Below are 26006 nucleotides of genomic sequence, written 5' to 3'. Positions count from 1 at the left end.
TCCTCATCATTCAAAACCTCATCCATCTCTCTTCTTAATTTCGCTTCTAATTTAATAAGATGAGGTTGCCTCCCCGTAGATAATATTTTTTGAACCCCTTCAAGGCGCGCCCAAAGTTCAGATTTTTTCTTGAAAATGTTATAGAACTCCTCTTTGTTCCACTTTTTCAATTTCTCAGCAAAGGATTTTAAAAAAGGAATAATTGGAGCTGAAGAAAGCCAATTAATATGCACAAATTCATGAAATTTATCATGATTAAAGCCATGCCGCTTGAAATCTAAACGGACGAATGGCTTGAGGGAGAGGGGCAAAACCCGAGGAGCTCATAAGAATTGGACAGTGATCGGAGCATGACTTAGGGAGATTGCGAACCGCAGCTTCTGAAAATTTCAATCTCCAATCTTCGTTAGCCAGGCATCGATCAAGTCTGGCCGACTTAAAAGTATCAGGAGACGAGCCTCTAAACCAAGTGTGCTGAGGGCCTGCAGCTCCTAGATCAATAAGGTTAACATTATCAATCCAATTAGCGAAGTTTCGACACCGCCTTTCCATCTCTGAACCACCTACCCCATTCCGCTCATTCATGCTAATTGTCTCATTAAAATCTCCCGCCAACAACCACGGACCCGAATAAGAATTTTTAATTTTTTCCAGTTCCTCCCATAGTTGTCTTCGCAAAACAGTATCAGGGCTAGCATAGATAGCCGAAAACAACCAAGGAGTATCTCCTATCTTTTTAATTTCAACTGTGAGATGTTGAGAATGAGAGCCAAAGGAAGTTACAGTCACCACTTCCTTTCTCCAAAACAACCATATCCCTCCCGAGAAACCTTGAGCCTCAACGCGAAGATTACCCGAAAAGCCAATTTTATCACATACTTTCTGCGCTTGTTCACCACTCAGATGAGTCTCCACAAGCACCAGCACCGTAGGATTATTAATGCGAATTAATTCCCTGATGGTTGGAATCTTATTACCAACGCCTTGAACATTCCAAACTAGAATTTTAACTAACATATTAAACTGCGGGAAGTTAGGGTACCTGTCATATTCCATTAAAGGAATTCTATGCATCATTGAGAGGAACGCCTCCCTGAGAGCTCTCATTGGACCCGCTGTAATGAACGGCAACGCAAACGTTACCATCAGAAAGGGTACATTGTTGTCCGGCGGAAGATAAGAGTTTACTTCCAACCTCACTCGGTTGGCCAAGGGGTGAGCCACTACCATTGATGGCCCACCGGGCTGCTCCTCCACAAACATCTCCACCGAGGGGGGAATTCGGGATACCAGTGTGATAGGCACCATCTTTGAGGACACGATCAAAAATTGGTTGCTCCGATTGATGAATCGAGCGAAATTGGCTTTTAATTTTCACACTTGGACCAATGTTTTCTTTTCCACTTGGTTTCTGGTAGGGGGACTTCCTAAGAGAGGACTTTTTAAGTTTAGGTCCTTTCACAGGAAGTTTCTTAATTTGCCCTATGGGCCCAATTCTCAATTCCTCGGAATCCTTCGGAATATCTTTGAGATTTTTATTTTCCACAATTATGTTCGACTCCGAAATTATTTCCACATCACAATGAGGACTTATGGAAATTTCCTTTCCTCCCACCGCTATTTTGTTACCTAAAAATATGGGCGCTATCTTTTCCAAAAATTTTTCCTGATTTTCCGCAACCGTTTCCTCACTGGAAATTATTTCCATAGCAGAATTATCTACCGGACTAAGATCAATGGCTCGACCCACTGGGTTACCCAAATCACTATCCGAAGCCACCGCGGGTTGGACTTCCACTTCCATAGACTTTTCGACGCCACTTCCTCCTTGGTGATGTTGACTCGCTTGACTCAGCACTTCAAACCGAGAACCATTGAGTAAAGGTCTCTCACCGGACTTCTGATTACCAGGCAAATCCTCGCGCAACCCTCTAGCAAAGTTTTTATCCTGCTTGACATTACCGCCAGTCCCCGCTTTATCCCCATTTTTAGTATTCTTTACAGGAGTTCTCCTCCCATTCTTCTGAACCAGCATCCAATCACCATAGCTTGAGCTAACCTCCGGCCTTACTTGTTTGGGGGGGGCCACCTGATCGAGCCTAGGAGGTACCCCCATGTTGACTACCGGAGCCGCCAACTCCTGATCCCAGGTTCCACATTTGTCCTCCTTGTGGCCTAAACGCCCACACTTGAAGCACACCATTTTTAATCCTTCATATTGAATTTTCCATATACGTCCATTTAACCTGAACTTGGAAAGAAGAGGTTTAGAAATATCTACTTCAATACAAAAACGAACATATTGGCCTCTATCCATTGACTCAGTATTTCTATCAATCTTAATCACTTTTCCTATCTTTTCTCCAATCTTATGCAATATTTGTTTGTCAAAGTATTCCACAGATAAATGTGGTATCCTAACCCATGCGGTAAGGAATTTGATAGGTTCCTCATCCGCAATAAAGTTGGGAATCCATTTGCGAATGGTTAAGTAGGAATCTCCTATCAACCACGGCCCTTGAGTTAAGACGAACTCATAATCCTCGAGAGAACTGAACCGAACTACATAATACGCATGTCCTACATCAGTCAAGGCTATTTGCCCTTTTAGATTCCATTTAAGCTTTAGTTTACGGACGAGCACTTCATAACTCATCCTTCTGTCAAATAGCTTGATGATAATAGCATTCATCCATGGGTGCCTAATCCGACGCTTATCCTCCTTCGAGAGGTAAATTGTGGGACAATTCATATCCTCAGCGTATCCTTCCTGGTTCTCTTCATCATCAGATACATCTGCGACTCCATTCGATTCAAATAATGGATTTACCGCTCTATCGAAACCCTGCGCCATTTGACTATAAGACCTCAATTTGCCTGAGGGCCCGGTCCCTTCAACTCCTTGAGAAGATGGTACCTCCATCTCCACTTCCTTTCCCACTCCATTCTCATCAGGCTTAAATTTCTTATTCGATCTTTGTAAGATATCACTTTCCTCACTGGTCAGAGCTCGCTCGCGCTCGGAGTCGCTAGAGAGCATTCTATTCCTTATTCTGTTAACAATGTAGAGATATACTTGAGAATGTGATATCTTGTTCGAATTTATTATGATTTGTACTTAACGAAAAATATAGAATGTGATATCTTGTTAGATTCGTCTCAACGTGTATTATCAAAATATCAACTTTTTGTAATTTTTGCTTATCCACTATTAGAGATATTAAAGTTATGATTAGTGATTCGACAAATGTGTCCCAAATCAATGGGTCAACTAATAAAAACTAGTGGGAGCAACTACTATATCTATTCACTGGTGGAAAAAACCTTATCTGTCACTTAGTAACATATTCGATTTTTGTAAAACCGCATCCGAAAATCAACATAAAAATTGGGAGGGAAAGCTAAGAGGACAATCTGATACAGTCCTTTTGTGGACCGCATCAGATTTTAAAAACTGATGCAGATCTTTTGTGGACCGCATCAAATTTCAGTCCATGAAACAAAAAAAGAATATGCGGCCCGACGAAAATGTGTTGGCGAAATAAGAAAAGGATGCGCGATCCAACACCTAAATCTCATCCGGTCCTCGCTCCTTATTTCTAACCCTCCTCTTTCTCTCATACTTCAAAACCTAATCCCCTCTCTCATTTCTCTCTCTTCTCTAAACTATATCTCATCTAAACCTAACTCATCAATCCGAAGCCCTCCTCCTTCCGCAATCTGACGCCCTCCTCTCTCCTTCCTCCTCCCTCCTCCCTCCCCAACAAACACTTGCAACGATAATAGAAGCGAATTTCGTGTAACACCCCCAAAATCCATACACGTTTACAACTACGTCGCATCGACTTTGGGAGTGTTACCGCCGCGATGAAACACAAGGCATAATAAGAAAGAACGTTAACTTAAAACATTGTCTCAAAAACTGAAATGCAGCGGAAATAAAAATGTAACTACAACTCGGGAATCATCAACGACCCCTTTTATTCAAACCACAAACCAATACGTAAATTATAATAATCTTATAGTACTTAATTAAAATGCTTTAAATTCAAATACTAAAGACTATCCCCCGTATGCTCGATATCATGCAGCAGCACCAGCACACCTAGTCTTCTCCCCATCCTAGCATCAATGGTTCATCACAGGTCAACAAACACATAATAACACACAATCAGCTATGCTGAGTACATAATGAACCATTGAATACATATAAACATAAACAACGCAGTAATGAATCATCCTAAGCATGATACTACAATACGTTACGTCCTTTACTCTTTATTTAGTTGGCATCGAACGGGCACCGTCATCTTACTAGAATCATACGGGCTACTGAATCCTTAATAGACAACTTGGTCTATTAGATGAAATGCATATACGGTTTCGTTCCGTCTCACACCCATCACCTTAGTATGCATACCCCCAAGATCGTACGGAACCTTTCGCCTACTTGAGTTATCAAAATTATAAGGACACTACTGTCGTCACAGTAGGCCTGCGTAGGAGTGTAGAACAAGTCCCACACTCCCCCATTGTTCATCACTTGTAGGGAGTCCAACTACAAGTTATTGCCATAATTCACTTTTTAATACTGTCCATTCATTTCATAACCACATAGAGTCATTTACATGTTACTTAGTTACAGTATTCAAATCGTATCTCTTATAACACTCTTGTTACACTATGGATCAAATTAGTATGAATACAATGCTCATGTTCATAATACGATAGAATTACGCATTCCAATGCAACATATCGACTTCACAGTTCACACCTTCGAACGCCACACACTCGCACACCAAACCTCGTCTCCGTCGATGGGATTCCAAGGAGACGACGAGGGAGAAAGACAGAGAATTTGTGAGAGAGAGGGAAAGGACGGCTGAGAGAGAAGAGAGAGGTTGAGAGAGAAGAAAGGAAAAACGGCTGAGAATAAGGAGGGAGAGGAATTTAGGGTTTCTGAAGTTTTTTTTGTTTTTCTCTCCTATTTATAGTCTAGCATAACTAGGTCTAAATAAACTCGGTTTAGTTCTTTAAAATTACGAAATTAACTAAACCGACCCATATTATTATTATGATTCTATATATAATACTAAAATACCTTTTTATTAACTTATTTATATTTTCTTAATTCTAAGGAATTAATTCCAAAAAAACGGAGTATTACATTTCGCGCCGCCTTCAACGTAATTCCAGATCTTCATTTTCAGAGAATTTCAACGTAATTCTAGATCTTCAACGTAATTCCAGATAATTTCGCGCCGCCTTCATCCTTCGCCGTCTTCATTTTGCAAATCTTCGTGTAATTCCAGATCTAGTTAGATTTTGTTTTATAATCTTCGTTCGTAGTTCATTTTTTCTTTCATTTACTTTAATTTACGCTTTTTTAGTTAGTTCTAATTTTTTTTGTAATTTTCGTTCATTTTATGCAATTTATGTTTTTAGTTAGATTTAGTTCTTTTTTTTTTTATATTTTCGTTCATTTTCTGTAATTTATAATTTAAGTTATATTTAGTTCGTTTTTTTTAAATTTTCGTTCATTTTCTGTAATTTATGTTTTTTAGTTAGATCTATTTTTTTTTTTTTGTAATTTTCATTCATTTTCATTTTTGGTTACGAAATTCCAAACCTTCCTCATTTTTTTCCGTTGCTGAACTGGAATTGTGTATGCATTTTTTCAGGTATATATATGTATTATTATGGTATATATATGTTTTTTTGTATACAAATCTGTTTTTTTTAATTTAATATATTGAACCTATTGTACATGTTATTATTATTGTATACAAACCGTCCTCATTTTTTTGTATACATGTTATTATTATTGTTATATATATCGATGAGACATGAAAGTGGTTGCAGACCTGCACGCTGCAAGTTTGCATCTTTTTTTTGGACAAAAAATTTAACAATCTGATGCGGTTGTAAGGAAAAATCGGATCACTAAATGTGATTAACAGATCCGATTTTTTCTTAAAACTGCATCAATGAATCATTTACTAATTCTATTTTGGACCGGATCAGTAAATAAATGAGATATGCTGCGAGCTCACCTGATGCGGACCAAACCTGCATCAGTAAACCTGATTTTGACCGCATCAAACGGGATTTTTTTTACTAGTGATTGTTCAAAAATAGATACATCATGATGAGAACAAAATAACGTTTGAATGGTATACCATTTTTACAAACTCCATTACCAATTATCGTCAATGAGGCCCAAAATATTACTTCGTTTGAATTTATATTCTTAATTGAAGATTAATTGTCAAAGTTCCACATGAAAATAATCTCTCTTGCATATGATTTTTTACATATAAGATGAATGGTGCCAAATTTATCGCAACTAAAAGTCTTAGGGTTAAATATTCGTAATTAGGGTTTTAAAATTGAGATTTTAGGGCTTACAACTAAAATTAAGGTCCATAATTAAGGGCTCTATGTTCATCTTTGGGAATGTAATAAGTGCATGTTTGTAACATAACACAAAAATTAAACTTTAAACTCCCACAAGGTGAGACTAATAAATCAAACTCTAACTCTCACTAGAGGAGATAAATAACCCAATAATTGGGTACAAAACTCGCCAATGCAGAGAGAAAAGAGAATTATTGTTAATGGAAACTAGAAAAATAAATGTGTAATATCCTAATAATTTAACCATGATTAATCAATAATTGGGTATAAAACTCACCGATACAGAGAGAAAAGAGAATTATTGTTGATGAAAAATAGAAAAATAAATGTGTAATATCCTAATAATTTAACCATGATTAATTATTTAATTAGTTATAATTAATTACCTCTAATTTAACTAAAATTTAAACATTTAAAATCGACTAAATTGATGTTATAAATTACCATGTTACAACATAGATTATTAGTTAATGTAAAAGGATAATTATTTTTGGTTTAAGATAACATAAAGGAATAAGGATAATGGTATTATTTAACTTAAAAATAACTTAAAATTGGATTGAAGAACTTAATTAAATAAATCACCAATTTACCAATGTTGAAAGTAGTTATAGTAGCAAAGGATAATTTCATGATTTTATATATTAAAAGAAAAATGAAGAAAACATTATAAAATGCAATAAGTTGACTTTCTTCTTCCTTCCACCTTACTCCTCCCTCTCTCATGGCCAACATGCCAAACTTCATCAAATTTTTGTTTGCCCCAAGCCACGACCACTTTCCACCTTCTTCCGAAGTCAATAAACCAAAGATCCATGGTTATGGATGAAACCCATCTGTTTCGGGTAAAAAAACTTATAAGATGTAGGGTAAGTCAAGATTTGGGTTGATGACTGTTGGAGGCGGCCAAATGCTTGAAGGGTGATACGAGACCTACAAAAATAAGATTTGAACTACTCGGGGTGTTTCCGGGATCGGCCCTCCTTCGATGCTCAAGTCAGTTATGGCACTTAGCGGTTTAGTATTGAGTAGTTGGTCTAAAATTCCTTACCCTCATAAATAGAGAATTGTTCCCTATTTATAGGCGTTGGGATGTGTGAAAAACACCTATCTGATTTGATTAGGGCGCTTAGGTTGGGCCTTGCTCCTTGATCTGGGCGGCCCTTTTGAAATACACTAAAGATAAGTAGCATTGTCTAATAGATGTCGTGATTTCAAAAGTGTCTTAGTAGGTAAGGTGTCGGTGCATGGTATCTAGAAAAAATCACTCTTTGGACGAGGCATCTAAACTCCATAACTCCATCTGATACATGTTGTTTACGTATACAAATTAATAATTTATATTAACTATCTTAACTTCAAAAATATATATATAGTAAAGGATAAGTAGGGTCGATACATGGAGAGACTAACTAATCCACTAAAATCAAATTAAGTTTAACTAAGTTCGGAAAATAAATATTATATACAAAGTTACACTATTATTTAAGCTATTTACATATATATGATTGAAGGGAGGGGGGTTTCGTTGAGAAGAACTACCTAAAATAATTAAAAAGACTACTAACCTACTATTTACAAGTGACGACAAGCAAGATAACATGCAAAGTGCATAAAAGTATAATTGGACTTAACACCATTGAGAAGAAAGGTGGCGTGCAACCATGATTTGGCTGAACAAATAAATACCAGGTTTTAAGGGAGAAAAAGGGAGAGAAACAAAAAGATGGCTACGGTTGTTGTGTGCACTTGAATTTAGTATGTATACTATCTTTATTTTTAATTAGTTGTTTCATTTTGACTTTAACGTATACATGTCGAGACATAACTTTGATCATTAGTACTTTGTAAATATTGATTAGTAATAAGTATAAAAGAATTGCAAACTTTTTCCTTAGTTTTTTTTAAGGTAAAAGGTAGACAATATTATTAAGAAATAATGTTCAAAGAGTAAATACAATCAAATCGAAAATCCATGAAGGACTCCATCAAGCCAAACCTCATCACAATAACTACAAATAGTCCACTTAGCAAGCATATGAGCATTTCATTACATTCACGATAGCAAAATTTAAAGATAATACTATCAAAGAAAGAACTTGAATGGCGAACATCCTCCACAACCACTTGGATATCTCTAGAGGGGTAGATGAGGGTGTGCAAAGAGCCCAATAGCACAGGGCCCCTAAAATTATAAGTGCCCCAAAATATATTATTTTGAAAATTTTACTTCATATTTGAAGAAATCACCTTTGTTTCCCACCCTTAATAAATTTGTAAATGATCTATCTTTAGATTTTCAACTTTCCATCTTTAGAACTCTAACCTTCCATGAGTTCCATCTTTATTTTCTATAAATTTAGAGGCCCAATTTTCATGTTAGAACCGGGGACCCAAAATTTCCAAGACGGCCCTGGATATCTCCACTCCTTTGGCAATCACAGTTTATGCCCCTTACAATTGTTTGGGCATCTCCCTCCACCATCATCACCTTGGACCACCCTTCCTCTTTCGCCACTTTAACAGCCTACAACATTGCTGCAACCTCTGCTCGTTCCACAGACCAGCTATGCAGAACGATCTTAGAGCAACTCCAATGGTTCTCTTGGAGGACTTGCTAGCAATTAAAATAAATATGGAGCAAGTAGCTGAACCATTGGAGTGGTTGGCTTAACTTCTCCTTGCTGAACAACTTGGCTTAACTCAGCTACTTTGCCCAAAAAATTGATGTGGGACCATGTTGAATTTCTGGTGAAAAAATAAAGAGATGGAGTAATATGCGTGAAGTACACTGCAATGGAAATGCTCAACTCCTTGAGTCATTGTAGTACACGCACAAAAAAAATGGGTGAAATCCTTTGGCCAACCAAAAAGTGGGATGGCCCACATGTTTGGAAATGAATTTCCATTGCATGTATGCTTCCAACGGCTACCAAGTACCAACAGTATTGCTATGATTTTATTTTCCAAAATTTCAATGTTATTCCAAATTGCAATAGTTTAACGGATAGTTTTGTAATTTTTTTTTAAAAATAAATTTAAAAAGTAAATATTTTGTGTATATATAGTAGGAAAACTGAGTATAAATTTATCTCCAATTCTAAATTCTTCTTTCTAAAAAAAAAATATTTCACTTCATTTCATTAGTAAAGTTCCATATTCTATAATATGGACAATTCACAAGATTATTATGCTCAATACTACTCCTACTTGGAAAATTCTCCCAATTTAGATAATCAAAACACTCAAAATCCAACCCAAAATGTTTCACCAAATCTCCAAACTTCTCCAATTCGTCCAACTCCTCTACATTATAATAATCAACATCACTCATTTCCTCTTGACTCGCAAATTTATTACCACCCCGGATACTATCAGCCACAAAATATTATGTCGGTTAATCCTCCAATGAGGCCAAACTACTACTCCCGTGCTCCGTATCCCCATGAACCATATACAGTTCACGATAATTCAAGAAGGGAAAATTTTGGAGGTAGTAGCGTACACCAAGATTTCGAAACTCCAGGTTCGGGTAGTGAGCCTCAAACTCCTCAACATGAAATTAGTGAAGAGGATAGCCGTTTGGAATCAATTTTCTCTCTATATATATGTCATATCTATTGTAAAGATTCACAACTCATAGTTCATCTTCTCAATTTTCTCTCTTTATACCTACATTATTAATCTCCTCAAAATGTCTGATAATCCAAGCTCATCAAATAATACTGATTGGATGAAGGAAATGGATGATGAATTTTGGGACGACACTGACGAGCAAATGGGGCTTTACTTATATCAACAAATTTCAAATCCGCCTAGATCAATCGTTCCCCGGGATCGTGAAGGTGGTGCAGCACGCCTCTATCGAGACTACTTTTCTCCTGAACCCGTATATCCTGCGTCAACGTTTCGAAGACGATTTAGGATGAGGAGGGAACTGTTCATGCGTATAGTAGATGCACTTGAAAGTAAGTCAACATTTTTCACGCAAAGGAGTGATGCAGCTAATAAAGTAGGTTTGTCTCCACTTCAAAAATGCACCGCAGCTATTCGCATACTTGCTTATGCAACCCCTGCTGATGCTCTTGATGAGTATATTAAAATTGGTGAGAGCACTGCTATTGAATGTTTATTTAAATTTTGTCGTACTATTATTGAAGTTTTTGGAGGGGTTTACATGAGAAAACCAACTTATAATGATGTTCAGCGACTGCTAAAGTTGCATGAAGAGTGTCATGGTTTTCCTGGCATGCTCGGTAGTCTTGATTGCATGCATTGGGCTTGGAAAAATTGTCCGGTCGCATGGAAAGGTCAGTACACACGAGGTGACCACGGACATCCTACAATAATGCTTGAAGCAGTCGCCTCGGTGGACCTTTGGATATGGCATGCATTTTTTGGTGTGGCTGGTTCGAACAACGACCTTAATGTCTTGAGTAGATCAAACTTGTTTCAGGAGAGTTTACAAGGAGTTTCTCCTGAAGTTCATTTCACTATTAATGGTAGTGACTACAATATGGGGTACTATCTTACAGATGGTATATATCCTGAATGGGCTGCATTCGTTAAAAGCTTCCCACACCCTCAAGACCCCAAGAGAATATGCTTCAAACGTAAACATGAAAGTGCAAGAAAAGATGTGGAGAGAGCATTTGGAGTACTTCAAGCTCGTTTTGCAATAGTTCGTGGACCAGCACAGTGTTGGCATAAAAGTAAGCTCCACGATATTATGGAAGCGTGTATTATATTGCATAATATGATTGTTGAAGATGAGAGACACACATACTCGCGAAACTTTCCCGACTATGATTTTTCACCACATGCTGTTGAGGACGTTCAACATGGACATGCTCAAGATTTTCAAGCATATCTCGCAAGGGATATAGCCATCCGGGATAGACAAATGCATCATCAACTCAAAGCGGATCTTGTCGAACACATTTGGACACGTTTTGGAAGCCAAGATGATAATTAATGTGTTGTTTAAATTCCTAAATATGCCATGTTGTTCTTTTCCTTCAAAAAATTTTATGGGTTTGTAATTCAAGCATATTTTCAGATTTTATATTTATCTTTAATCGACTTTTTTTTTTTCCACAAGACGTATAATTTTTTTTTTCCAATTTGTGCTTTTATTTACTCTTTTATAAATTTTATATGTACTAAAAATTTATCTACAATTTTGTTCCAATTAATAATAAGTGAGTATTGTGTCAAAAATAAAATACAAAAGATGAATGACAAGTGGGACCTACTCAAGCTAAATGGAGTTTGGCTAAACCATTGGAGGTGTTTTGGCTTAAAGTATACTTTAGCTAGATAAATCTAGGTGGCATTTTAAGCCAAACTCCATTTTGCTTACCATTGGAGTTGCTCTTAGACCACGCCCGGATTACTGCACCATTTGCATCCCTCGCCACTAGCCCAAGACCTACTCTACTTGCTTCATCTATTAACGCCACTTTAATTGGAATCTTTTTCCCTAATTAGAATGCCTAAAAAATTCGACTTTCTTCTTTTATCTTTTTACTATTCTCTCTGTCCTAAATTATTTGCTACATTTGCTTTATCACAAAGACCAAGGAGGGAGTGGGGACCATTGTCATAACAAGAATTAACAAAAAAGCAAATAGGTAAATTGTGGGACCTATGTACTATATATGGAAATGTTTACAAAAACCAAAGAGGGAGTGATGACAAATTTGTAAATAAAATGTGGGACCTATGTACTATATATGAAAATAGTTGCAAATGTAGCAAATAAATTGAGACACACCTAAATGGCAAAATGTAGCAAATAAATTGAGACGGAAGGAGTATATTCTATTCATAACTTACTAAATAAAGCCTCTTTAAGATTTCATGGAGATTGGAGAAATAAAAAAAGGAAAAAAATGCCACTTTGCTTCATTATTTATTAATTTTCTTTTTAACTATCCTTTATTTATAGCCTATTATAGAAGTATTAAATGGACTTTAAAATTTTGTGGATATCGGGGAGATGGTAAGGCTGCTAATTTGTTTCACAAGGATGTGTGTTTATATTTGATAAGGGTGAACCTATTAAGGATTTTAGGTGGCATCCACCAAAGAAAATCAGTTTTCCTTTTCTTTGAACATCTCGCAAAATTATACATTGAATAAAAGTAATTCCCGTTCTTTATTTAGATACAAAACTAGTGAGTATCCCGGGCGATGCTCCGGATTGTTTCTTTTCGTAATTTTTTGTCTTGTGAGGAAAAAATTGACGTCATAATTTGAAGAATACAAGAAATTGGAGTAAGAGTTTATGTCTACAATGTGTACTATCATTACCATTAATGTGTTAGGTATCCAACTACTTGTGTAGTCTTTTAATGAGATATAATTACAAGACCTTATTATATTTATTTTGAAATATTAAACAATGATGTTATGTTGGATCAATGGTAGCTTTCACTTTCTATTTCAAAGGTCACGTGTTCGATACCTTCTAACCACATGACATATTTTTTTTAGTTGAGGGGTTTGACATGAAAATAGAGTATTTGCATTAGAACCTTAGAGGAGAGTGCCACGTGGTACATAGACATTCTTATGAACGTCTTTTAATATATTAGTATAGATAGCTTTAACCTAGTGGTAAGCTTACTAACAAGTTATTGCATACAATAGCACGCGCGTTCCAATAAATTCAACGATATGACTTTGTACACTAGTTTCGCTATATTAAGTATGATTAAGATAGTCCCCTCAAAAAAAAAATATGATTAAGATTTATTTACAAATACTTAAAAATTAGTTTACTATGTAAAATTTTGGATTTGTATCTGTTTACATTCACCAATTTTTTTCAACTTCCTATATACTTAAGAAATAATAGATAATTGAAGATATTAAAAGTAAGAGTCGCGTTTGTTGATGAGTGTAAAAGCTGAGACTAAATTTTGTATACATTATTATGATCATTGTCTATTTGCTTAGTTTAGTTAGGATCCCCCAAATTCAAAATTCTAGATCCACCCTTACTTGCAAGTTGCAATAGGGGATGATTTTGCGGTATGATTTCCACCGTCTCTCCTGATTGACTAGCGTTTGGACCAAGATGATGTCGTACATTATTCTTTATTGATTATGTTAACAAAAAGAGAATAAATTATTAAGTAGTCGGAATCAGGATATGATTTTATATAAGATAGGTAGTTTAGTGGTAAATCAAGTTTTTTTTGTGTCAACAAAAAGAGAATAAATTATTTTGTTGTTGAAATTGGAATATGATTTTGTATAAGAGATAAAGTTTAGTGGTAAGATCATATTTTAAGTAAGAAGTGACAGGTTTTAGACATCTTATGCAAATCCATTTATCATTTTCAAAGGGAATATGTTAGTAAAAAGCAGAAGTCACTTTATTCATAATATGCATTCAAAACATTACAGCTTAATTGTAGTTTCGATTAGAAATCCATAACGTCATCATTGATCTCGATAATAAAGCAACAAGAGGAACACATTCCTTAATCTCGCACTTTCCCAGACGGGACCCTTTTTTTCTCTCTCCCCTCTCTCCCCTCTCTCCTCTCTACTTTCAAAAACCCTAGCCTCCATTGTTGATTTTTAAAGGGGCTTCCATCGGTTTTTACCGTTGGAAAGCCCCCACCTTTGCTTTTTTATTTGTTTTTAGGTTTCCAATAACAATTTCTCCCTCGAAAGACAGGGTTTTCGATCTCCTTCGTAAGAAAAGGTTTTTCGATCTCCTTCGAAAGACAAGGTTTTTCGACCTCCTTCGAAAGACAGGGTTTTTCTCCTCTTTTAGAGGGGGAATTTCTACAGGTTACAATCCGGGATACTAGATCTAATGGATTGTCGTGAAATTATTTTGTTGGTGAAGAATTATGCGGGATCTCAAAGGTTATCAATTTTTCGAATACGGTCAGATGAATCCGACGGAAATCATCCTCACGACTACAAGGGATCGTTAGATTGTCTCTCCAACAAGGCTGTATTTTCCAGCGATATAAGCGGGAGATGTTCCACATTGCAAGATTTGTTTGACGATCGTAGTTTTTATGAAGGAAATTTTTGTTTGATTCAACTTATGTATTTGTTTGATTCGATTGCTTATGTAGATGTCGTATGACTTTTTATTAATGAATTAATTTTACTATTCAAAAAAAAAAAAAAAAAAAGCAACAAGAGGATCTTTTTCTCCAATATTTGAGGTTGTAGGTTCCAAATTTTTACATGGACAATATTCCAAATAATGTCAAATCACAAATGACATGACGCCATTTTAGTGTTTGAGGGGGAGAGGGAAAACGTGGCCATGTACAGGCGCCTACATTTCTTGTGCACGCCTCTAAATAATGATATATAGTAGATTGTACTGCTCATTTTTCTCTCGGAGTATAATTTTATTTAAAAAAAAAATTCAATAAGGTATAAGGATTTAATAATTGGAATCAGAATTTGATTACATATAGGAGATGTAGATTAATCGTAAGATCATGACATTGTGATGGAGGTCACAAGATCAACACTTCTAATGCTAATTTTATTAACAGTTTAAGGGGGAATGTCCTATCAGCAATCAGTGACGGATCTAAAAATTGACCCACGTGGGTTCGAAATCATTCAGAGAAAAAAAATCAAGATAGATTAGTTAAAGTTGCAATACACTAGTCCATGTTTTAAATTACAACAAAAACTTACATTTAAAAGTAGTATAATCAATTATGAATCATTATAATTTGTTTATCATTCATTGGTTAAAATGTTAAAACTATCGAATGCAATATTTAGTAATTAGCACTAACCCAACTTCCAAACTTTCAACCATTTTTTGAAATTAAAATAATTCCAACTTATATTATGCAGGAGCTTTCTCAAGTTTTAGAGGATTTTCTCAAAATAATCAATGCCCTTACTTTTCTTGCACTCTTTAATCATTTTGGACGTGTTCTATATAAAATAAAGGAGTAACACATTTTTAACTGTTATAACTTTATAAGAAGAGCGTAAAAACTGAGATGTTACTTATAGTAGTTACAATATTAAGTTTTAAAAAATAAAGAGTCCAAATTATTTTATAAGATAACACCCAAACTTTTGGAATTTCTCATAACAAAAAAGTCGAAATTATTTTCAAATGATCGGTAAAAGTTGTGATTGTTTAGATAGATTTTCACAAAATAAAATGACTAATATAAGAAAGATATATTCCATAAGACTCAAAGAAAAAAAATAAAACGTTAAAATTGCATTAAAAAGAAACCTAAAAAATGGAATGTGGTAGGAGGCAGGAGCCTGCCAAGTAAAACAAGATAACAAAAATAAGAAAGATAAAGAAAAATGCTCTTTATAGGAATTGATCTCGCGCCCAACTTCTAGTAAGAAAGTTTTGATGCTGTGGAGCTGACCACTGAGCCAACTGTTTTCAATTATATAAACACCGCACCGAATATTAATGTATTATTTTTGTTTTTTGGTTTTTCGCCATTTTTTTTTCCAGGATTTTGCGTGATTCAGTTGAACCCACATAACCCACGCTAGATCCTCCCCTGTCAGCAATGAAGTAGTACCACATTAGTGTATGAGATGGAGTAACACGTAGCAACCTATAATACTTCCTGACACATTTTGATAATCTATAAATAGATAAATATAGATATTATTGCTTCATTTCACATTTAGTATATATATTTTATTCCTTTAATTTCAATGCTTTTCACCCATGTTATATTAGCGGTTTCAAGTGAGATAACCGCTCAATGAATTAGCAATTTTATTATAGATCCCCCAAAAGAAAATAAATTTTTTTGGCCCAATTCAAGGACGAAAACTTGGAATCATTAGACTTTTAACATAATTGAGAGAAATTAGAAAATGATATTGTACGAATATATATCGAGACAAATTGAATTAGTACCATTTTATAAGACAACTTTTATATTTGTGTATAAGTAAACATAAAATATACTCTCAAAAGTCAAAAATAGTGTGAATGAAAAGTGCGAAACTTAAAGTGGAACAATAAATAAGAATAGAGGAATCATAAGTTTTACTCCCTCCGTCCTATAATATAAGTCCTGATTCTGTTTTTACGCGGGAATTAAGGTTAAATGGAATCTTGTTTTATTTGAATAAAAAAAATTATTTTTATTGAGAAATACTTACATTATGATGACTTTTTGTCAAAAAATAAAAACTATCATTTAATGTTGCATGGTTTAATGTGTAGAGGAGTTTAATGGGGTAAAAGATTCCATTTTGTCATTAATAATGGTGCATTGAAAGCTGAAATTATGATGACATTTTGGGAATTAAACTATTTTCATGAGGGTATTTTGGGCATAATTATTGATTGAAAATAGAAATAAGACTTATATTTTGGGACACCTCATAAGGAAACAGGACTTATATTATGGGACGGAGGGGAGTTAAGTGCACTCTTAGGCCCTAAACTTTCAACTTTGTTGCAGTTTAGGTACTAATGTTTCAAATGTTGCAATTAAGGGACTCCATCCAACATTCTGTTAACTTTTGTAACTTCTGTTAAGAGTAGCTATTAATTAAAAAAAAAAACAATAACTACATCATCTGCATTAATTGTAGCAGCATAACCAAATTAAACCTAAGTTCAAAAGCAATTTGTTCCAACAGTAAAAAAAATACAAGGATAGATAACGGAGCAAAGACAACAACTTCAATCCAAAAAAATCTTCAAGCATAGCAATTAACATTTGAAAGCCAAAAATGTTATCTTCTGCTCTTTGATATATAGTAGGTTAGTTGTGCTACTTCCTCCTTGCTATTTGAAACAGGTATTATCTGCAATAATTATCCAAAATTTGTTTGTTAAAATTTTTAAGCTTTTTACTTGGAATTGAGGAGAACAGAAGAAAGAAGAAGTAAGTGAAGTCTTAATTGTATCTAAGTGGTCTGAACAACTAAGTATTAATGAAATCTATAAATAATAATGGACTTTAATGAAATTATTTACTGATAAAGGCTTACCTTGTTACTTCTAATTCTTTCTCCGAAGTCTTTTCGCAGCTGCAAGATCTAATAATCCTTGGCTTGTTATTGTTTGTGAATGTTGTGATCCCACTTCAGTTTGTGACCAATGATAGTCTTTAGTAATGTTGTATACACTTTGCTCTCCTTCATAATCTGAGTAGAATGCTGCACCCCTTGCTTGGTTTTGATTGTTCCTTGGTTGTATATGTTGCGTAGATCGAGGCATGGGAACAAACTGCAACAAAAGATCGAAATCAATTAAAGTTAAAAATCTGAAGCAACATATTAAATAGACAATAATTAAAACACATGACTTACATTTGCTTGTCATTGATATCCATTAGGAAAGATGTAAACTCCAACTCCTCTATTATGCATTGGCACACTTGCACTATTAGTGTGTGAAGTACCTTCTCCATTATCAGACCTCCTAGATGTTTCAGTTTGGACATTCTTGCAACCTCTTTTATTATGTCCTTGGATCCCACATAAGCTGCAAGTCATCACAGTCCCTACTTTCTTCATCTTTCCTGATTTTGTAACTTCACCAACTTGCAACCTCCTTTTTGTTTGAGGTCTATGTTGTACCTTTTTTAGATCCTGGTAATGTAGCTTGATTATGTCTTGCGGCCTAACTTGTTGATAATATTTCTAATGTAAGACATTGATATAGTCTCTGGTATGTCCTCAAACACATTGACCAAACCCCCATTATACACAAGATCACAATCTTCTGTCCATTTTCCACCATGGTGCACAATTAAACATGGGTTCAATACAATGTCTGCCAAATTAAAATGGATAAACTTTATCAATAATAAAGTACATAGCATAAAGTAAAAGCATAACTGATTTGCATAATGTAAATGTAGCATAAAGTAAATGATCAAAGAAGACAAATGTATAAGGTAATGATTTTTTTTTATAATATTAGTCACTTGACATACATTATATAACTTGTCTTCAATACGACATTACATCAATTCGCAATTGAAGCTAAAAAAAAGCCAAGTTTGAAGAAAAAAATATTGATAAACCCATATCATTTCCTTAATAATGAACGTAAAACCTCAACCAAAATTTTCTATATCCGATAAAACAGAACATAATAAATAAAATATTAAAATTATACTTAATTAATCCTCACTGATGATATCTTCATTCAAAATAACTGAACTTTAACAAATATAAAATGTGTGTTTGAGTGTGGGTTAAAATTATATAATAATACACACAAATCCTAAACTCTAATTAGTAGATAAGTTAATTTAATCACAACTTTCAACAAACCACAATCAAACAAAAATATAATTCAATAATCAAAATCAACCCAAAAAATCCTAAATCAAAAATTAAGCAAAAAAAAAAAAAATGAAAACATCAGCAAACAACAAAAGGAAAAAAGTATAATTCGTTTGAAGCAACTTACTATCAGGAGGAGTAAGATTGGGAGGCACCCTAGGTGGTGGAAACCAAGCCGTCATCTTCACTGTTGGTTGTGAAAAAGGTTGAAGAAAAAAGAGTATTATTTTTGGCAATTTGTGGAGCAAAGTGGAAGAAGGCTGTCGTACAGTAGAAGAATTCTATTTAAAACTACTAATATGCTCTTTTTTAATTTGAGAACAAATTAAAAAAAAAAAAAAGAGGCTTGAAAGTTCAGGCCCAAAACATGCTGCAATTGTTATGCTTAACGGAGCTTTTCTAAAGATAACGGACGTTACTACTTAGTCCCTTAATTGCAACATTTAAAACATTAGTACCTAAATTGCAACAAAGTTGAAAGTTTAGGGCCTAAGAGTGCACTTAACTCGGACGGAGGGAGTATTATACTTTCGTTTGGAGTTAAGTGCACTCTTAGGCCCTAAACTTTCAACTTTGTTGCAATTTAGGTACTAATGTTTTAAATGTTGCAATTAAGGGACTAAGTAGTAACGTCCGTTATCTTTAGAAAAGCTCCGTTAAGCATAACAATTGCAGCATGTTTTGGGCCTGAACTTTCAAGCCTCTTTTTTTTTTTTTTAATTTGTTCTCAAATTAAAAAAGAGCATATTAGTAGTTTTAAATAGAATTCTTCTACTGTACGACAGCCTTCTTCCACTTTGCTCCACAAATTGCCAAAAATAATACTCTTTTTTCTTCAACCTTTTTCACAACCAACAGTGAAGATGACGGCTTGGTTTCCACCACCTAGGGTGCCTCCCAATCTTACTCCTCCTGATAGTAAGTTGCTTCAAACGAATTATACTTTTTTCCTTTTGTTGTTTGCTGATGTTTTCATTTTTTTTTTTTTTGCTTAATTTTGATTTAGGATTTTTTGGGTTGATTTTGATTATTGAATTATATTTTTGTTTGATTGTGGTTTGTTGAAAGTTGTGATTAAATTAACTTATCTACTAATTAGAGTTTAGGATTTGTGTGTATTATTATATAATTTTAACCCACACTCAAACACACATTTTATATTTGTTAAAGTTCAGTTATTTTGAATGAAGATATCATCAGTGAGGATTAATTAAGTATAATTTTAATATTTTATTTATTATGTTCTGTTTTATCGGATATAGAAAATTTTGGTTGAGGTTTTACGTTCATTATTAAGGAAATGATATGGGTTTATCAATATTTTTTTCTTCAAACTTGGCTTTTTTTTAGCTTCAATTGCGAATTGATGTAATGTCGTATTGAAGACAAGTTATATAATGTATGTCAAGTGACTAATATTATAAAAAAAATCATTACCTTATACATTTGTCTTCTTTGATCATTTACTTTATGCTACATTTACATTATGCAAATCAGTTATGCTTTTACTTTATGCTATGTACTTTATTATTGATAAAGTTTATCCATTTTAATTTGGCAGACATTGTATTGAACCCATGTTTAATTGTGCACCATGGTGGAAAATGGACAGAAGATTGTGATCTTGTGTATAATGGGGGTTTGGTCAATGTGTTTGAGGACATACCAGAGACTATATCAATGTCTTACATTAGAAATATTATCAACAAGTTAGGCCGCAAAGACATAATCAAGCTACATTACCAGGATCTAAAAAAGGTACAACATAGACCTCAAACAAAAAGGAGGTTGCAAGTTGGTGAAGTTACAAAATCAGGAAAGATGAAGAAAGTAGGGACTGTGATGACTTGCAGCTTATGTGGGATCCAAGGACATAATAAAAGAGGTTGCAAGAATGTCCAAACTGAAACATCTAGGAGGTCTGATAATGGAGAAGGTACTTCACACACTAATAGTGCAAGTGTGCCAATGCATAATAGAGGAGTTGGAGTTTACATCTTTCCTAATGGATATCAATGACAAGCAAATGTAAGTCATGTGTTTTAATTATTTGTATTCTATTTAATATGTTGCTTCAGATTTTTAACTTTAATTGATTTCGATCTTTTGTTGCAGTTTGTTCCCATGCCTCGATCTACGCAACATATACAACCAAGGAACAATCAAAACCAAGCAAGGGGTGCAGCATTCTACTCAGATTATGAAGGAGAGCAAAGTGTATACAACATTACTAAAGACTATCATTGGTCACAAACTGAAGTGGGATCACAACATTCACAAACAATAACAAGCCAAGGATTATTAGATCTTGCAGCTGCGAAAAGACTTCGGAGAAAGAATTAGAAGTAACAAGGTAAGCCTTTATCAGTAAATAATTTCATTAAAGTCCATTATTATTTATAGATTTCATTAATACTTAGTTGTTCAGACCACTTAGATACAATTAAGACTTCACTTACTTCTTCTTTCTTCTGTTCTCCTCAATTCCAAGTAAAAAGCTTAAAAATTTTAACAAACAAATTTTGGATAATTATTGCAGATAATACCTGTTTCAAATAGCAAGGAGGAAGTAGCACAACTAACCTACTATATATCAAAGAGCAGAAGATAACATTTTTGGCTTTCAAATGTTAATTGCTATGCTTGAAGATTTTTTTGGATTGAAGTTGTTGTCTTTGCTCCGTTATCTATCCTTGTATTTTTTTTTACTGTTGGAACAAATTGCTTTTGAACTTAGGTTTAATTTGGTTATGCTGCTACAATTAATGCAGATGATGTAGTTATTGTTTTTTTTTTTTAATTAATAGCTACTCTTAACAGAAGTTACAAAAGTTAACAGAATGTTGGATGGAGTCCCTTAATTGCAACATTTGAAACATTAGTACCTAAACTGCAACAAAGTTGAAAGTTTAGGGCCTAAGAGTGCACTTAACTCCTTTCGTTTGTACGGCGATAGGGAGAGACAAATGTGTGTGCTTACAAATGCATCTATAACTATTACACTATAACGAAGACAGAGTTTGGGCCTATTCAATGCAAGTTTTGGAAGTAACTTTTAATTTTTTGACTTAGTTAAAACATCAATTAAGAAAAATAGAAGTATTTTGTTAGGTAGTAGTATACATATATTTAATTTTTAGTGGTAGAAGTAGTGTTTGATAAAAGCTATAATTTGTAGTTTCTGGAGTAGTGGTTAGTATAAATTTTATACTTCCCCCGTTTCTTTTTAAATGACACTTTCAATTTTTATGCATGTCAATGCAAAATTTTGAGGATATATATTTCTAGTTTTGTATTTTCAAAAATTATGAAAAGTATATTATTAAAAAAATACATATTACGACGAATCTAACAAGATTTCCCATGACTATATTTTTATTCACGTATAAATAAAAAAAACGATGGTCAAGAGAAATTCATATAAAATATGAAAGTGTCACATTTAAAAAGAAACGGAGGAAGCATTAAAGTTTTGTTTGAGTTTTTGACTACTTATTTCTATCAACAACTACTTTGACATCTTATTTTATCGGATATTAATATCTTATAACGCTACTTTGATAGCTAACCATCAACAGTTTTACACTAACTACTAACCGCTACTAGCACAACTAAGCTGTGAATATATGTGGAGCATAATGTGAATATATATGGGAGAATACTTTCTTGTATGTATGGCTACAAGAAACTTTCATATAAAATATATATGGGAGAATATATATTGTATATATGGAATACGAATACCAAGGACTCTTTGGTCCAATGGTATGACTTCCTATTTCCTATATGGGAGACCAATGTCCAAATTTTGGTGGAATAAATTTCAATATTTTTTGGGGGAGGGGGTCTGGGGTTTGTTGAACCTCTAGGTGAGTGGCTCTCTGCGAAAGCATCCCATAAGAAATTCATCTTACCACGGGTTCTCGAAAGGGGGCCAAATATATATATATATATATATATATATATATATATATATATGGAGCACAAATATTTAAGTATATATTAAAGTATATGTGCTCCATATATATTAAAGCTCAGGAACTAAACTGTGAATATATATGGAAGAATACTTTCTTGAATATATGGCTAATGCTGCCTGATCATTGATAGTCCTTTCCTATTGAAAGTTTGACGTGATTGATAGAAGATCTCATTTTTCTGGATAATTTTGTTCTCTGAAGAATGTTTTTTTGGCCTATTTAAATGCAAGTTGTATACTGGAGTAGTTAGTAGTAGTAGTAGTTAGTAGTTAGAATAATCGTTGTTTCTTAGGTCAATGTCAAATAAACTGTAAATTACATATATTGATGAAAATTAGCAAACCACAAACGAAGATTTATGAAAGCTATTGTTCATTGATGACTACAATGTTAGATGTGGATACCATTGCTGCTTTTGTGAAGGAACAATGTATCAGTAGTATGCTGTATGCTTACTAAATTAGATGTCAGAATTGGTTGATATTGAAAGACATCCACCAAGGATCCTAGCCGTGTACGGCACGGTGAAAGAACATTAAAGTGTTCCATCTGTGCTTCTTGGCTGCAATGTGTGCAAATGTATCTATACTTATTGCGCATCTACTTTTTCCCCTCATAAACATGCGAATTGGTTTATAGGTGATGCATTTGACCCACGATGAATATATGATTGGCGAGAGATTGGAAAAGACTAAATAGTAGCGCTAGAGGGAAGAGTAAAATCTTGGTGTTCCTTGGATATTATTTGAGATGTATAGTCTATCGCATAAGAGTATATTTGTTGTAAGGTTGTGAAAAACTGACCCGATTCGTTTAACGAATCCGAACCTATTATGAAATAAGTTGGTTTGGGTTGAGATTTTTGACTCATTTAAGTAAATGGATTGACACGACTATCTATTTGATTAAATGAGTTAGGTTAATAAGGTTGACATTTTCAACCCAAAATCAACCTGCTTTGACCTGTTTAACTCATTATAATATAAATTTCCTAAAAAGTTGTGTTAAAGTTGGTGAAAAATTTAGAAATACTAATGGTAGAATACAAATAATGAAAAGAAAATCTAATCATGCATACTTTTATGTGAATTTATTGTTGAAAACTAATAAATTTTAATAAAAATTTAATAGTAATAAATATGTAAATGGGTTAAACGGGTTATATGGACAACCTGTTTAATAAATCGGTCGGGTCAAGGTTGAGTTTTTTAACCGTTTAATAAACGGATTCGGTTTGGATTGAGACATGTTCACCCTGTTTATTATTAACGTGAACCAGAACATGACCTAACCTGATATGTTAATTAGTCATAATCTGTTGTGGAGAATGAATTTTGTTCTAAATATCTATGTATACTGTTCATACCTTAATGAAACAACAAAAATCTACTATTTTAGTTCCTCCATTCTAAAAGGAACAAAACAATTACTATTTTAAACCATCTCAAAATAATGAAATGTTACTTTATTTATTAGTCTTTTTTATTTGCTAAGCAAGTAATTGTATTAATAGATCAACAATACAACCTAAAACCAACTAAGAGGGAAGCGAACCACTAGGCGGACCCCTTCAACTCAAAGTCAGTTAACAAGCCAACATTCTAACAATACAATTCAAGGACATCATTAACCTTCTAAACATCAGTGTAAACTAGTAAACCAAAGCTGATCTTACCTAGAAATCTTTTATGGCATAACAGCTAAAAGTCTAGTTTTAACTATACCTTTTGCTTCTTTACCTGTGTTTTGAATGCTACGTACACAAGCCTCCCAATACACCTTATTTCTAGCCTGCCATATAAAGTAAACTAGAACTGTAACACTTTCTAGGATTAGATCTTTCCGAAACTTAGATCTTCTACTATTTTTCACCCATTTCAATAACTGTTGTAGATCAATAGTAGTAGTCTGGATATTCAGCCATGTTTTGATGTGAACTAGATAGCTTACACTGAATACAGTACATGTGAAAAAAAAGATGTGAATGATCTTTTGGATTTGCATCACATATCAAGCAACTTGCTGAAACACTCATTGCAAAAAACTTGCTAATCTAGCTGTAGTTTGGAGCTTTTGCTGAACAATGAACCACATTATAAATTTGTGTTTAGGCACATTAAGCCTATTCCATACTATAGAATTCTAGTTCACTTTCTCAATTCCACCAACTAACTTCTCATAAATTGGTCTGACTGAATATTTATCCATCTGCACCAATAATTCTTCATGTGTGAACACCTTCTTCAGTTGCTCCTTCACACCACAAATCTTCCTCCAATACCAGCTAGCTTCTGCACTTGGCTTATAGCTCCACTAACCAACTTCCTTAAGGTATACAGAGTTAATCTATTTCAACCAAACACTATCTTGTTTGGTAGACACAACCCATACATACTTACACAGTCTTGTAATGTTCCATATAAATATGATCCTGGAGCCTAAACCTCATGCACTTTTATGTGGACACAGTCTCTCCCAAGCCAATGCACTTGTCTTACTACAATAAGCATGACCTCCCCATAAAAATGCTCTACAGGTTTTATTAGTTTCAATGAGAACTTTCCTTGGTAACACAAATACTTGTGACTAGTTGTGTGTAAACTAAGGAAAACTGAATTAATCAAGAGTGTTCTTCCGGTGCAAGACATATTCCTACTGCTCCATACTCTAAGTCTCCATATCATATTGTCAATAAATGCCTCACACTGAGCCGCTGATATCTTTTTAGCACAAATAGGAACACCTAAGTACCTCAATGGCAATGCTTGTTGTGAGAACCCAGAAGGTTCATCAATTCTTGTGAAATCTGATTCTGGCATGCCAAAGGTGTACATGGGTGACTTATGTACATTGACTTTCAACCCTAATGTCTTAGAAAAGAGCTTAAAAGCTCTCAGCATCAGAAAAACAGAAGTATATTCCCCCTTACAACATAATATCAAGTCATCAGCAAAACACATATGTGTTAGTTTCGGAGAGTGATTAAGTGACCCTAAGGGTTGCCAACCCTCTTATTATTAAATTTTCATTGGTTACAAATACATTAAAATATTATTTTTTATCTCACTTCTCCCCTCATTTATTACATACATATCAATATTGTATTGTAATGTGTCTAAAAGGGCTGGCAACCTTAAGGTAACTCAAACATTTTTCGTTAGTTTTATCTCTTTGCATATGGGATGGTACTTAATTAAATTGCTCTACTTCACCCATTTTAATCAAGATCCTTGATATGTATTCCATGCATATCACAAAGAGCAATGGTGACATGGGGTCACCTTGCCTCAATCCTCTTGAAGATTTAAAGAA

The 26006-nt window shown here is 34.1% G+C and overlaps 2 protein-coding genes across 2 annotated transcripts; one reads left to right on the top strand and one right to left on the bottom strand.

The window, feature by feature from the left end:
* Positions 1-255: 255 nt before the first annotated feature.
* LOC130589440 (uncharacterized) lies at positions 256-1056 on the bottom strand. Its single transcript, XM_057390700.1, has one exon. The coding sequence runs from the start codon at positions 1054-1056 to the stop codon at positions 256-258; it is 801 nt and encodes a 266-aa protein (XP_057246683.1).
* A 9015-nt stretch (positions 1057-10071) lies between these two features.
* On the top strand, positions 10072-11792 carry LOC125499437 (uncharacterized). Its single transcript, XM_048648255.1, has one exon. It carries the CDS (start codon positions 10112-10114, stop codon positions 11390-11392), a length of 1281 nt encoding a protein of 426 aa, XP_048504212.1. The 5' UTR covers positions 10072-10111; the 3' UTR covers positions 11393-11792.
* Positions 11793-26006: the final 14214 nt, after the last annotated feature.

The sequence above is a fragment of the Beta vulgaris genome, chromosome 7, assembly GCF_026745355.1.
Source record: "Beta vulgaris subsp. vulgaris cultivar EL10 chromosome 7, EL10.2, whole genome shotgun sequence".
NCBI classification, from domain to species: Eukaryota; Viridiplantae; Streptophyta; class Magnoliopsida; order Caryophyllales; family Amaranthaceae; genus Beta; species Beta vulgaris.
The sequence above is the reverse complement of the archived record's forward strand: the minus strand, read 5'-3'. Positions and strand labels throughout refer to the sequence as shown.